Raw genomic sequence first — 12,872 nt, forward strand, 5'->3', positions numbered from 1 at the left:
GCAAGTCGGTACAGCTTGGTTTTGTCGAGGAATTTGAATCCTTTCTCTGAAAAACTCTAAGATTTTTCTGTGGATTGGCAATTTTCAGGTGATTTTGGATTAGTGGAAATAGGACCGGTAGGATCTAATTCCCTTGCCCCGACTGAGTAATACAGGGATGAGCCTCTATCTCCTCTGATCTATCTTCCCCCTCTCTGACTCTCTCTCACTTCTTGTATCTCACCCCCTTCTCTCTTCACCATGTGGAGAGTCGTCACAGCTGTCTGGATTAACACATTAAAAACACAGGGCTTCCACCGGGCCATGGTAGCAAAGAAAATAACTTGCTGTTCCTACACACAAGTCCAACTTCAGAGTCATTCATAGCTCTGTATACCCCGTGGAATCGTTTCAGTACATCTGACATGAGTTTACAGATCCATCGTGTTTACGGTTGGAAAATCCTGTAGTAGCCTGTCCTCCCAGATGCTTTCTGGAATCATCTGTGAAACATTCACACATCTGGATTTATTTGAAATTCATGTAGGTTACGTTTGAAATGATCTGTGGCAGTTCGTCCATAGGGAAACTATGAAGGATCATTCTTTTAACCATCTGAAGGACATCAATGGCCCATTATTGAGGTCACATAGACAGTGAGCTTTAGCAGTTTGTCCAAAGTGGCTCCTGTCAACGGCTTCAGATGCATTGGTTGTACATTACAGATGTATTTGTGTTTTATCTGACCATCATACTGTTGCAGTTTCTTTATCAAAGATCCTTTCTTTTTGTGCAGTTATCGTAAATTCATTTCGGAGGATAGGAATCCAGTTTGGACCGATGTTCAATGACCAGTGCTGGCTGGGGATTCTGAAAGTGGGGGCCACATGTTTACAGCATGTAGTCCTGTCAGCCATTGCTGCATTTTATTTTGTGGTTGAATTTAAATATTGTGTCAACCCAGAGTTGTACCCCATGTGGAATCATAGTCATCTCATCTTGGTAGAATCCAGTATTTAATCTATTTTGAGAGTTCAGAAATGTTAGATCCAGGATGGTTGATCTCGCTATGATGGCTAATTCATTTCAGCTACACAATGCTCACAGGGATGAACTGTATATCTAGGAATGTCATAACAATAGTAAACCAGGATTTTCTTGCAAGTGTAGAAGTATTTAGCATCGAGCTAATTGCTCTTTTTGTTTGTTTTGTGACATTTCTCTATTACCGCTGCGTGAAAGATGTATTTGTTGAAGTTATGGAACAGGAAAATAAATTTTTATAGGAATTCATCTCTGGAGTTTAATCACAGTCTAATTCATTATTATCTTCTGATGCATCGTCTCTACTCTCTACAGAACTTTGATTTTGTATAGCAAGTATAGCTCTTACACTTGAAGTTATTAAGCTGATCTTATAAAAAGAAGTACAAGAACACATGAATTGTACACAAACCCGACACACATTTCTTATGTTGTGAAGTGCCTGTTCAGGAAGAAAGAGAACGAGTCTAGATTCGCTGAGCCAAGAGCTGAAGCTTGTTACGTCGAGCAGAAATAAATTATCAGAATTATGCTTCTATTTTGATAACTGCAGAAGGAAATATGAGAGTTTAACAGTCTCAAAAAACACAAAATATCATGCATCAATGATGTAGCAGGTTTGATGCATGCATGCTTCATTAATCAATCAAGCAATCAAGAAACAATTTTATGGAATTCTCAAAAAAAAATTGTATCACTCCACAAGAGAAAATGTTTGGAGGCAGTTTGCAGCGATGAAGACCGATTTCTACTCCAGATACTGATAATGATGGTTGTATTATTGCAGATATTTTGTGTAATATCTTTGGCTGCTGTCTTATTGCTTGTCTTTGTAAGCTATGTCTTTTTTTCTCTCTCTCTTTGAATCATCCCAGGTAATGTTGAATTGAAAGTGTCATTCTAAAGAATGCTTGGTGTTTTAGATGTGTGCGAGGTTTGCTGTATATTTTCTTGTCAGTTCTGTTTGAAATGCAGTTGAATATTGACTCGCTTCCTGATGTTAAGTCTCTTGTCTCTCACATTTGTACATGGATTTTAGTAGATGATCATGATCTTCTGTTTTTCCTTCTATTGTCATCCTGCAAGTGATTTACTGTTTTAGAATCCTACAAATGTCTGAAATATTATTCTTGCTGATGATTTTTGCTCTTGGATCGTGGTGAAGGAACTATTTCTTGATTCTCAACTTAAGCTCTAAATTCACGAGAGCTTTACAATACATAGATGATGGTGAAGACATTGCTGAATGTCGGAAGATATCAGATTGATCTATTTGATGGATAGTGTGCTAAATGTGACAGATTCCTAAGTTTTAATGAGTAGATCTTCCTTACGATTCTGAGACTAATCCACCAATTGCCTCATCAATATCAAGTCGTGCATGTGAGTTTTAACGCTTCATGCGAGTACTTGGTGGGGCGTTTTCTGTTTCATTCTCAGATCAGATCAGTAAGTGCAAATTATGTATCCATGAGTTGTCAGTGGTTCTTGTCGTTGTTCTGTCCAATTTAGTTCAAATGTTAAAGTGGCACACTCTCACTATAACAGGACTAGTTCTCATCTGTTTGTTCAGTCACTGGGTGGATTTCAACTTGATGATGCCATTGCCCTTTAAATATATCCTCCATTTGAATTTATTGGAATTCTTGAGTGATGCAGCTCACTTACACACTCGATATAGATTAACACTTATCATCTGTGAATGTTGCTGCTGAATGATGTTTAATCTGATGAAACAGGAGACAGCTGCTTGGGCATGCAGGAAAGCTGATTCAACCATGACATAAAGTTCTTCCTGAACTAACTGGTCAAGAAACTTTTCTTACCGTTCCCACCCAATATCCATTTATAATAGAATTTCCCTTTATATTGAAAGCATTCTTCCTTGGTTATAATCTATAGGGCTTTTTTTCTCTATTTCTGCATTGAATTCATTTGTTTTAATTTGATTTTGTAGTCATGGCAACAATTTTGATTTCTTCTTGGCTGCCTCAGATGAAATACTGATGTGAATAGCTGTATCACAACATGGTCTAGTGTGTTGTGCTGGTGAGGAAGGGCTGTTCAGCATAAAAATGACAAGTGGGTACACTAGATCTTAATGAATCTCTGTGACTATTGATCTTCAAAGGCTTATATTCAAATCCATGGTGATTATTCTACATTGCAATAGAGATCATTAATCCTACAGCTTAGTGTGAACTTTTGACATAGTGACTTTAGAATGTGTGGATTGTTGATGTGAAAGATATTCTTCAAACGGTTCTTGTGAGAGCCATGAGCCACCGGAAGAGCTACTCCTTGAGCCCTGAGCCAAGAGAGAGACTCCCATCTTTCACTGATGAAGGAACATACAGAACTCATTCAGAGGAAAGTGAAGCGAGTCCTACGTTGACTGGCGGAAGCCGGACTCCAGGGAGCATTGGAGGAGAGGGGTTTAAATATGAAGTGGGCCAGGGCAATGTTTTCCAGGACGTCCAGAGCTCTGGCATGAGAAGAGCAACAGGACACCTGGATGGGTCACCTTTGAAGGAACCCATAATTCAGACAAATAGTAATAATGCCTGCAACCTGGAAAGCTATTATTTCTTTGACAACATTGACACGGGTAAATGTGAAGAAACAGTGAAGGATAGGAGCAACTTTAGAGACATCTTTAGGAAAGTATTAAATGAGATTAGATCCGGAAAATCACCAAAAGCAACTCCTACAAAAGCTGCAAGGCAAGATGACATCACTGCAGGAAGTAGGCTGGAAGGGGGCCATTCGAAGATGACTGGGAAACAGGAAAAGAGAAGGTATAGTAGTCAGTGTGGGCACAATTTTGGATCTGAATCAGGTGCGATTGATGAGAGAACAGCCACAAATGAATTGCCATGCGCCCATGATATTGATAACAAGCACGTTGGAAAACGGGACATGAATATATCTTCACAAATGGAAAACACTGAAATCAAAAGTGGAGGAAAATATGGTTGTTCGTCCAATTCTTCTGAAGTTCAAAGTGTAGGCCAAACTGTAATGCCTGGAAATATATCGCAAGGAAATTTTGGGGATGGGCACCTTGCTTCTACAGCTGACAATTCTTGTCAAGTTCATCCTGATCTGGCCACAGATTCACTTGAAAATTATGACAGCTCAAGTGGCCAAGCCAAGTTTCAACTTGGTGATAGTGATAAATCTAACAACAACCTTCGTGTTAGTTCCAAAACGTCAATAGACACCGACTGGATTTTCGGTTTGTTTCCGTCAGATCACAAACAATCATTTCAATCTAATAATTCCCACAATGAAGACGTTAATTATTCAGATGAAACAACAACTGGACAAAGCAAAAGAACCGCATTGGCTGAAGAATTTGTCCAAGATAAAAGCAATAGTTCATGTAGTGCAATAAATAGTGCAAAACACAGTGCTTGTTTGAAAGAGAGCAAAACGACCTCTAGTGCAATACCAATAGATGGCGAGGGTGAACTTGGCAAAGACTCTAATGAAAATGATGAGAACTCTGGTAATGATTGCGGGAGAAAAGTTGAACAGATTGGAATTGTTGCCATCCCAGATGTCCAGGTTAGCTTATGTGAGGATGTAGATCTTGTTGGAAAGACAGAATCTGAGAGCCATGAGAAACTTGATTTGGGGGATGAAAAACAAAAGTCCGGTGGTGACCTGGTTGTGGATCGCATCCAATTCTCTCAGGTGGTTTGGACGGTGATGCGATACCTCAGTGACACCGCTCTAGAGGTAAGTCAGAACGTCTTCAAAGTGTTTGAGTGTGGTCTAGATACCTTTAAAAATAATTATTGTTAATGTCAAATTTTCTCAGGTTAGCCACTACTACTAAAACTGTTGTCCCCTGCTGCTTAACTTGATTGTTATTATTACTCCGGCTTTAGCTGGGCTGCCTAGGGGCTTAAACATTCAAGGAATTTAGAACTTCTGGGTACCCATTCATTGCACCTGGGTAAAAGTGGCAAACGTAGATAAATGCCTTGTTCATCTACAACACCCCTACATTTTAATGTTCTCTTGTGAGAAAGGGCAAACTGAATGGCAACTGAATAACTTTATTGATTGGAAACAAGTGAGAGAAATAGTTTGACACTTAGTCTATGAACAAAAGTTGCAGGAGGGAAGCGGTATATTGTACTGCCATATCACGCAAGTCCTGCCTTTGTTTTGTGAGCCATGTTCGCACCAGCGTGACATCGCTATTGTTCAAACCGCTGTCAACTACTCCTTGAAGGCAAGAAAAATTTTGAACACAATCAAAGGGTTATGCATACAAAATATAGCAATTACTGAGGTTTGATCTCTTGCTTGGCTAGGAATTTCTTGTGCCTGAAGTAATTACTTTTAACCAATCGCTACTTTTTATGGATCTGACCCAATGTCTGCTCATTCATGGTTCATCGTCAGTTGACATTTTGAAAGACTATATGGTATATCATCAGTAGAGGGAGACATTCGGCAAATAGATTTGATTTTGATTGAGTATCATATATGAATGTTGGTACCGGGTCTGGAGAGTGATAAACTTGACTTATCCCAGAATTGCTTACAAATGTAATTGGTAAATGGGTACTGCCTAACATAGCAACATATGTTTTGTTATTGCGTTGGAATAATACAATGAATTTGATATGGGGCCCCTTACAAGTAAAAAAAACTTGTATCATATGTTTTGCAGGTCTTTCAATTCTTATTTCATTTCCATTCAAAACATAATACAAAGTAATATGAAGCAATACAAATCAAGTACAATTTAATAGGGCATTCTTACTTCGTAAAATGGAAAAAAAAACAGTATAATATAGAGCATAAATGGAAATGAGGTCTCATCATGGAAACTCAAGATATTAGGAGATTCAATTTCTCCTGTGAAATGCTTTTTTAGTCTATTCCTCCATAACTTCTTGGCAATTTTTTTATCACAGTGCAAGCTGTGTCTGAATCAGAAATGAATTTTACTTGGTGTTTCAGTTTTTCAAAGAAAAAAATGATCAATAGTCAATTGTGAGGTTAGATATTTTATCCATACCCATCCAAGAAAGGGAAGAATATTATAACTTTAAAAAATGAATTGTTAATAGAATGGAGAGTTCTGCAGTTAACACCATGTTACCACAAACACTCCAGTCTTACATGCAAACCATTAAAGAATTGAAAATAGTTCAAATTACCATATCAGGGCTCGTGTTGTCAATGACAGATTGCTTTGAAACACCCACAATACAATATGAATGTGAAAAGGCCTGAGCATATTTTTTCTTTTTTTTTATATTCCTGAAATGTCAAGTTTTCTCTGTGAATTCCTTATGATTTCATTTTTTTCCTGTAATTGTATGTGATTGTTATACATGTTGATGTCATCACTCATAGGCTTTTGAGGCTGGCCGTTGGTTTTGACAGGTGTGTTTTTTAATAAAGAATAAAACTAAACTATGTTGCTTTGATTTTGCAGTTTACCCCCCCCCCCTTCCCTACTCTTGGTGATCTCTGTCTAGAACACATATTTTATTCTATTCTATCGCATTTGTTTTCTTTGAATATTCTCAAGCATAATATCATTATGCTGTGACACATATTTCAAGTATTCAATCAATTTTAATCTACTAAAATTGAGATTTTTAATAGATTAAAATGATAAAAACGGGGGTTGCAGCGTGCACCTGTAATCCAAACTGTATGAGAAAGTTACTGACTGATACAGAGGTTCAAGCTCTGGGCCCCGTCTAACAAAGAGTCGTTATCGATCCAATCAACTACAACTATGGAAAGCCAGCAATGTCAGTATCTAAAATACATGTGTACGTGTTCAAAATATTTCCTAGATATTATGTGTATTTATACATTCACTGTTTTCTTGACAATTCAGTATGCTTCTCGTTGTTTTCAAAGGAAATTGTGATGATTTTCTTAAGAAAAAATTATGACATTGATGGATTTTCATATACTTTAGGTTGATCGGATCAATTGTGATTCTTTGTGATACCAGGCCCTAGACAAGTCTTTCAGATAGTGACATTAAATGTCGGTTGCAGACATAAATAATCAAATCTGATTGATACCGACACACATTTTAATCCATTTGGCATGATGATAACAATATTCAGCTTTTAATCAGCTGTAGATACATTTGAAGGTAATCTCCAAGCGCATTGCCAATTTATCATCAGCCTGATCTTCAGATACTAGTGGGGGAGGGATTCATTATTCCAACAAGGCTTTCCATACCACTGAGGAAAATCTTATACTTGACAAATTATCAAAAATTTGTCCTGGATATGACCAACTTCAATTTAACTCTAGAAGAACAAAGTTTGATCGTCATGTATAGACATTTAGAAAAAAGTAATTTACATGTTTATGAAGCAACAGAAATATCTCTTGATTTGCATGAGTATCCTAATATAGATATTCCCAAAGATACATCGTAGGGGATTTATGATTTCTGAGTTTGTTTCTCAAAAGGAGTCCACATATAATTAAAGAAATAGGTCCTTCTGATCCTACATGCATCTGCATATCAAGGTTATAGGATACTAATATTAATAAGGGATTTGTCATGCCAAATGCCATCAAAAACTGCAAATAGGATTTGGAGATACCACTTATATTAAGATCGTTCATATCAAAATACCAAATTGAAGCCAATTCAGCTCATTTCATCTATATCCGGTACCTTCTAGTGAAATTTGTCAAAGATATTTTATCCATAGTTTTTTCGTTCCTTCAGATTATCTTTAAGCATTTTTTTTTTAGGTTATCCTGCTGTTAGATTGCTTCAGGTAATATGCATTACTTATGAGATGGTGGGGGATATCCAAAACTCCATTACTTGTAATCCATCATAGATGCATACAGTAGGTGGTTTCAAACCGCCTCGATCATAAGAATCCCCGTTAAATAACGAGAACTTTTTTAGGCTAAAAAAAAATACCCATTAATTATTCCTGCATTCACACCGCCCCGAAACATATCCTTTGGGATAAATTCCTAAAGTTGGGAGCATGTGCAGTATGGTCTGATAAGCAGGCAAGGCGCGAGATTCAAAACCACTAGCTCAGCAGCCACCAACGGCTCCCGCGCCCAACTACACGCTGAGCTAATAGTTCCTGTAAATTGCTTTCACATGGTCTGCGACCTTGGAAAAATCCCCGTGAAAATTCTTGTAATTTTGCCAGTACCTACTTTTTAGTGGGTATTTTCTTTTGGGGATATTACGCATAATTTGCTTTCACATTGCCAATATTACCTGGTATTTTCTGATCGGGTAAATTTCCAAATCAGAAAATACCTGGGACTGATGAATTTTTAGGCAGTCTGAAACCACCTAGTATATTTGATAAAACTGTTCAGGTCCTTCTTTAACTGAGTGTTAGGATCGATTTCTAACTAATGCAACTCTAAAATTGATCCCAAGTTATAGCTGAGATCAATTTTAGGATGATTCCAGATTGATATTCCTTGCAATCTGTCACGAGACATGTTATACGATATTCAGTAGATATATTACTCAGGAGTAGTGCATCTATCAAAATCATATGAGGTGGTTTACTTTATTCTGAACACTTGTGATATTGGAACTTGTGTTAAGGCATCTGTTTTGGATTAAAAAAAAATACTTCTATAGTACTACTTTAGGTAATGCTACACTCTAAAAAAAGACTGAGTAAAAATTTACCAAATATTGGGTAGAAAGGGAATATGAATGTTTGTTGAGGAATTTTTTCCCATGTATTGGGCAAAATTTATCTTTTACGGGTAAATTTCAATGCAACATTGCGTAAAATTTACAACATATTTTGTATCATTTTACTCGGCAAACATGCATGTCCCATTTTACCCAAAATGGGGTAAACTTTTTTTGACCGTGGGTCTGACAGCCACTTAGCAGCTCCATATCAATGTTGCTCTATCCCTTAAATCCTTGAACGCCAAACAGGGTAGTAGCAACCCCCATCTTTTAATGTCTTTTGGTCTGATGCAGCTGAGGATTGTGAGACGGATGCTCTACCGACTGGGCCATCACACCGGGGCCCCCATTTCATAAGAATAGCCAATCAGAAAGCAGAATTTTAAGTGTTGTCATGGCAGTTGACATTCCAGCAAGAGTTGCTTTCATATCTTTTAATGAAATGGGGCCCAGGTTGTTGCCCTTTCAAGAAAATTTTCATCTTTTTTTTCCCTCTTGTACCATTCTGCATCTTAATTGGGCATTTCCTTAAATATATGAATGAGAAAGTGAATAGACTATGAATATATATAGGACGTGTTTTTCACGACTGTTTCAGAAACAGATTTTGAATTCTCTTTTTTTTGTCACATCATGGGCACTGACGAAGAGTGTGACTTTACCTTTCATTTTTGAGAGCTACGCTCCTTTTAAAATCTATGATTTTATTTCTACGGCATTAACTAAACCATTTATGATTATTTTATTCCATATGCCGAAGCAGACTATTTCTATTATTACTAAACATTAGTTTTGACGATGCAGGTACTTACTAAAAAACTCGGTAAAAATCCAAAATTAGAAAACTTAGGATCAGCAAATTCACATGCCCTTTTTCCATTTTGCGCAGAAACTCTTGAAAATACTCCATTTTCCATATTTCATGTTTGCGAACGTCCTTTCATTGAATAAGACTCCATTTTTCCAATACATTTTGAATGATCAATGAAATATGTACCGTAGAGCGATAGTACTGATAATAATAGAGAAAACAATGATTCTATTTCCATCATGAAGTATATCATAAGGGTTATTGAAATGGCACTCAGAGACCTACCTGAAATATGTCTGTTGATTACAAACCCTTCAAGAAGAGCACATCATCAAAGGGAAAGTTCACTCTGATAATGAGTTGGTTTTAACAAAAAAGCGGAACAATTCGAGATAAATACTTGTGAAGGTCTGCAGCTGAAAATGGGTCAAAGAATGACAGAGTTATGAATTTGTTAAGTTTTGATGTCAAACCTGCTGACTTCAACTTTTTAAATTCAACCCCCCCCCCAATAAAAAAAAGCAGACCAACCCTATTTTTTTTTTGAACTGGCGAATGGCACAGTAGAACATCACCCTTGACATGGAAAGGGGGAAAAAGTTGACAGGCCGACCCAATTTCCCCCCCCCCCTTTCATGAAAGAAACATATTTTTTTATAAGACTAAAGCCCCCTTTGCAGTAGATGAAGTTCCCACTACGTTGTTGAAATTCAGATGAAAACCTAGGACGCGGCACCAACTTTGTTTGATTTTCTCGAAAAATTTGAAATTATCAAGTGCATGCTTCATCCGCGACACGTCCTTGCGGAGTTCATGTTGTGCGTGCAGTGTGGCACTGTGCGTGAGTGAATCTAGTCTTCTCCTTCAGACTGCATTATGCACTAGCGAAAAACAATGTGTTTTTTGTTGCAGACTACCGTACCCTTGCCCTGCTCCTCTCTCCCCCCCTCCCCCACCCCCACCCCATCTCTTTCCTCTCTCTCTCTTCCCTCTTTCTCTCTTCCCCTCTCTTTCTCCCACTCTCTCTTTCCCCCCTAGCTCTCTCCCTCTTTCTCCGTCTCTCTCCCACTTTCATCAATCGATTAATAGCATCACCCTGTATCCAGTCTTGTGTAAGCAGGCCTCAAATCAAGTGCTCTTGAGTCCCGACCTTTATCTGTATGCAAGACTTCTCCCACTTGACCAAGAAAGCTTCTTGTCAAGATCACTTGCTCTCCCTTGCCTCATTAAAGGCCTGCCCATCCAATTCTGCTGTGCAAACCCTTTCGCTTGAGTCACTGGCAGATCCATGGGGGGAGGGGGGCAACATCCGGACCGTGCTCCCCCCCCCCCTTTTGAGAGCCATGATAAAAAATTTGTATGTAAATATGCCATTCTTACACAAGTGTGCTGCCCCCCCCCTCCCTTGAAAGTCACAGCATATATTTTTTATGGGAATGTGTCGTTCATACACAAGTGAGGACTTTTTTTCTTTGTGCTTGTCAAATTTTCCTCAGGAAAATGTGCCCCCCCGGGCCTCCCACTGGAAAATCCTGGATCCGTCCCTGACTTGAGTTAAGGGGTCTGAATGCGAAGTCTGCAATGACTTGTGTACGAAAGGCCCTCTCTCTAGTCTTTGTGTGGAGACCCATTTGTTTATCAGAGTTTCAATCAGGGTCTGTGCCTGCAGACTACGCCACCCCCCCCCCCTTCTCACAGAGATTCATCAAGATTTTTTTTGGGGGGGGGGAGGAGGGGGTTTCACTAGAGACAAAGAAGTCTGGTTATTATGATGATTATATTAACAAAGATGACACCGATGGTGTTGATGATGATGAGAAGGAAGATGATGATAATCATGACTATGTTGTGATGATGATATTATAGTAGTAATGATGAATCATGGAGTTGGTGATGATGATGAGGAGGAGGATGAGGATGATGATGATGATGAAGAGGAGGAGGATGGGATGATGATGAGGAGGAGGAGGAGGATGACGATGATAATGATAATGATGATTAGGATGATGAGGAGGAGGAAGATGAGGATGATGATAACGATGATAATGATAACGATGATTATGATGATGATGACAGATAAAGACAATGACTCCTCTTTCCTTACCCCTTTCTCCCCCTCTTCCTCTCAAATGAATATCTTACAAATTATGATGATATATGTACTATCCTCTAATTAACCCTTTATTGACAATTTGGCTTCTCAGAAATTGTCAGAAATGAAAAAGGGACATTTTAGATTATGAAAATTTTTGGACCTCTCTCTCTCTCATCCTTAAATTGAGTTTCATAAAATGTTTTTTTTTTCAATCAAATTCTGCCTTATATTTCGTATTTGATATTCCATTGAAAGTCTTGCTGAACCTCTCCCTTTCATGGACAGAACTGATATCTTTTTGTCCCGCAGAAAGCGAGACGGACGTTCTCAGTTGGCGACGACCAGTTGATGAGGATTCGGCAGCAGCAACCGGCCGGCGCCAAGTCCACCAACTCCAACTCCAACCTCTTTGACTCCGTGAAGGAGGAAGATGAGGCTGCAGCCCCTCCTCCTCTTCCATCCTCCCCCCTGTTGCCAGGGCAACCCGCAGCCAATCAGGAGAGTGCCTTCGAGGATGTCTTCACACCCAACTCGCTGACGGAAACACAGAAGAAAGCCCGCAATATGTAAGTCATTTCCTCCACTATGCATTTGATTGTGTTGACAGTATCCTGGGGTGTGATTCTCTAACAGCTTAAATCAATGTTTGAAAATAGACCAATCAAATTTATCTCACTTTACTTATTTTTATTTTGTTTCAGACTACAGACCTGCAGGCCAACCATTAGTTTTAGCAGGGCCATATACTAGTAGTACCAAAATGCTGGCTCACTTTGGTAAAATAGAGTGTGAAACTGAAGTGGGCCAAGCTTAACACCTGGCGATTGGTGAAACTAAGGGTGTGTTCAATGTTGATTTTCAAATTTAAACAGCAACATGAATCGTGATTGAAAATTCAAGTCCAGAACACAAACATGATCAGCGGTGCACCGTTCAGTGTCGAAAATATAAAGCCGTTTATGTGTTGTATCGTCTTTGAATTTTCCGCTCTCGTTAGCGCAGCTTTAGTGCTCAGTTTGACCCATCACAAGAAAGGTCAGTTCTGGCGCCTAATTGTGTAGGCTTCCACTGCAAGAGCAAATGTAAAGACGTTTCAAAACGCAATTCATGGCACCATGAATCGTCATTCTACTGGATTTGAAATTGCAAATGACACTCCCCCCACACACACACACAAACATTCTTTTATGCCTGCAAAATTTTTTTTACTAATAAGGAGTTGTTGGCAGAATGATTAATTAAAA

The 12,872-nt window shown here is 38.6% G+C and overlaps 1 protein-coding gene across 1 annotated transcript; it reads left to right on the plus strand.

Moving 5' to 3' along the window:
- The first annotated feature begins 2,448 nt into the window (after positions 1-2,448).
- LOC121428373 lies at positions 2,449-12,198 on the plus strand. Its single transcript, XM_041624961.1, has 2 exons — positions 2,449-4,767; positions 11,938-12,198. Exons 1-2 carry the CDS (start codon positions 3,301-3,303, stop codon positions 12,196-12,198), a joined length of 1,728 nt encoding a protein of 575 aa, XP_041480895.1. The 5' UTR covers positions 2,449-3,300.
- Positions 12,199-12,872: the final 674 nt, after the last annotated feature.

This window comes from Lytechinus variegatus, chromosome 15 (genome assembly GCF_018143015.1).
Source record: "Lytechinus variegatus isolate NC3 chromosome 15, Lvar_3.0, whole genome shotgun sequence".
NCBI lineage: Eukaryota > Metazoa > Echinodermata > Echinoidea > Temnopleuroida > Toxopneustidae > Lytechinus > Lytechinus variegatus.

Coding starts and splice junctions, on each gene's coding strand:
- LOC121428373 (XM_041624961.1), top strand. CDS start 3,301: ATGAGCCACCGGAAGAGCTACTCCTTGAGCCCTGAGCCAAGAGAGAGA. Junction 4,768..11,937: donor TCAGTGACACCGCTCTAGAG/GTAAGTCAGAAC, acceptor TTTGTCCCGCAG/AAAGCGAGACGGACGTTCTC.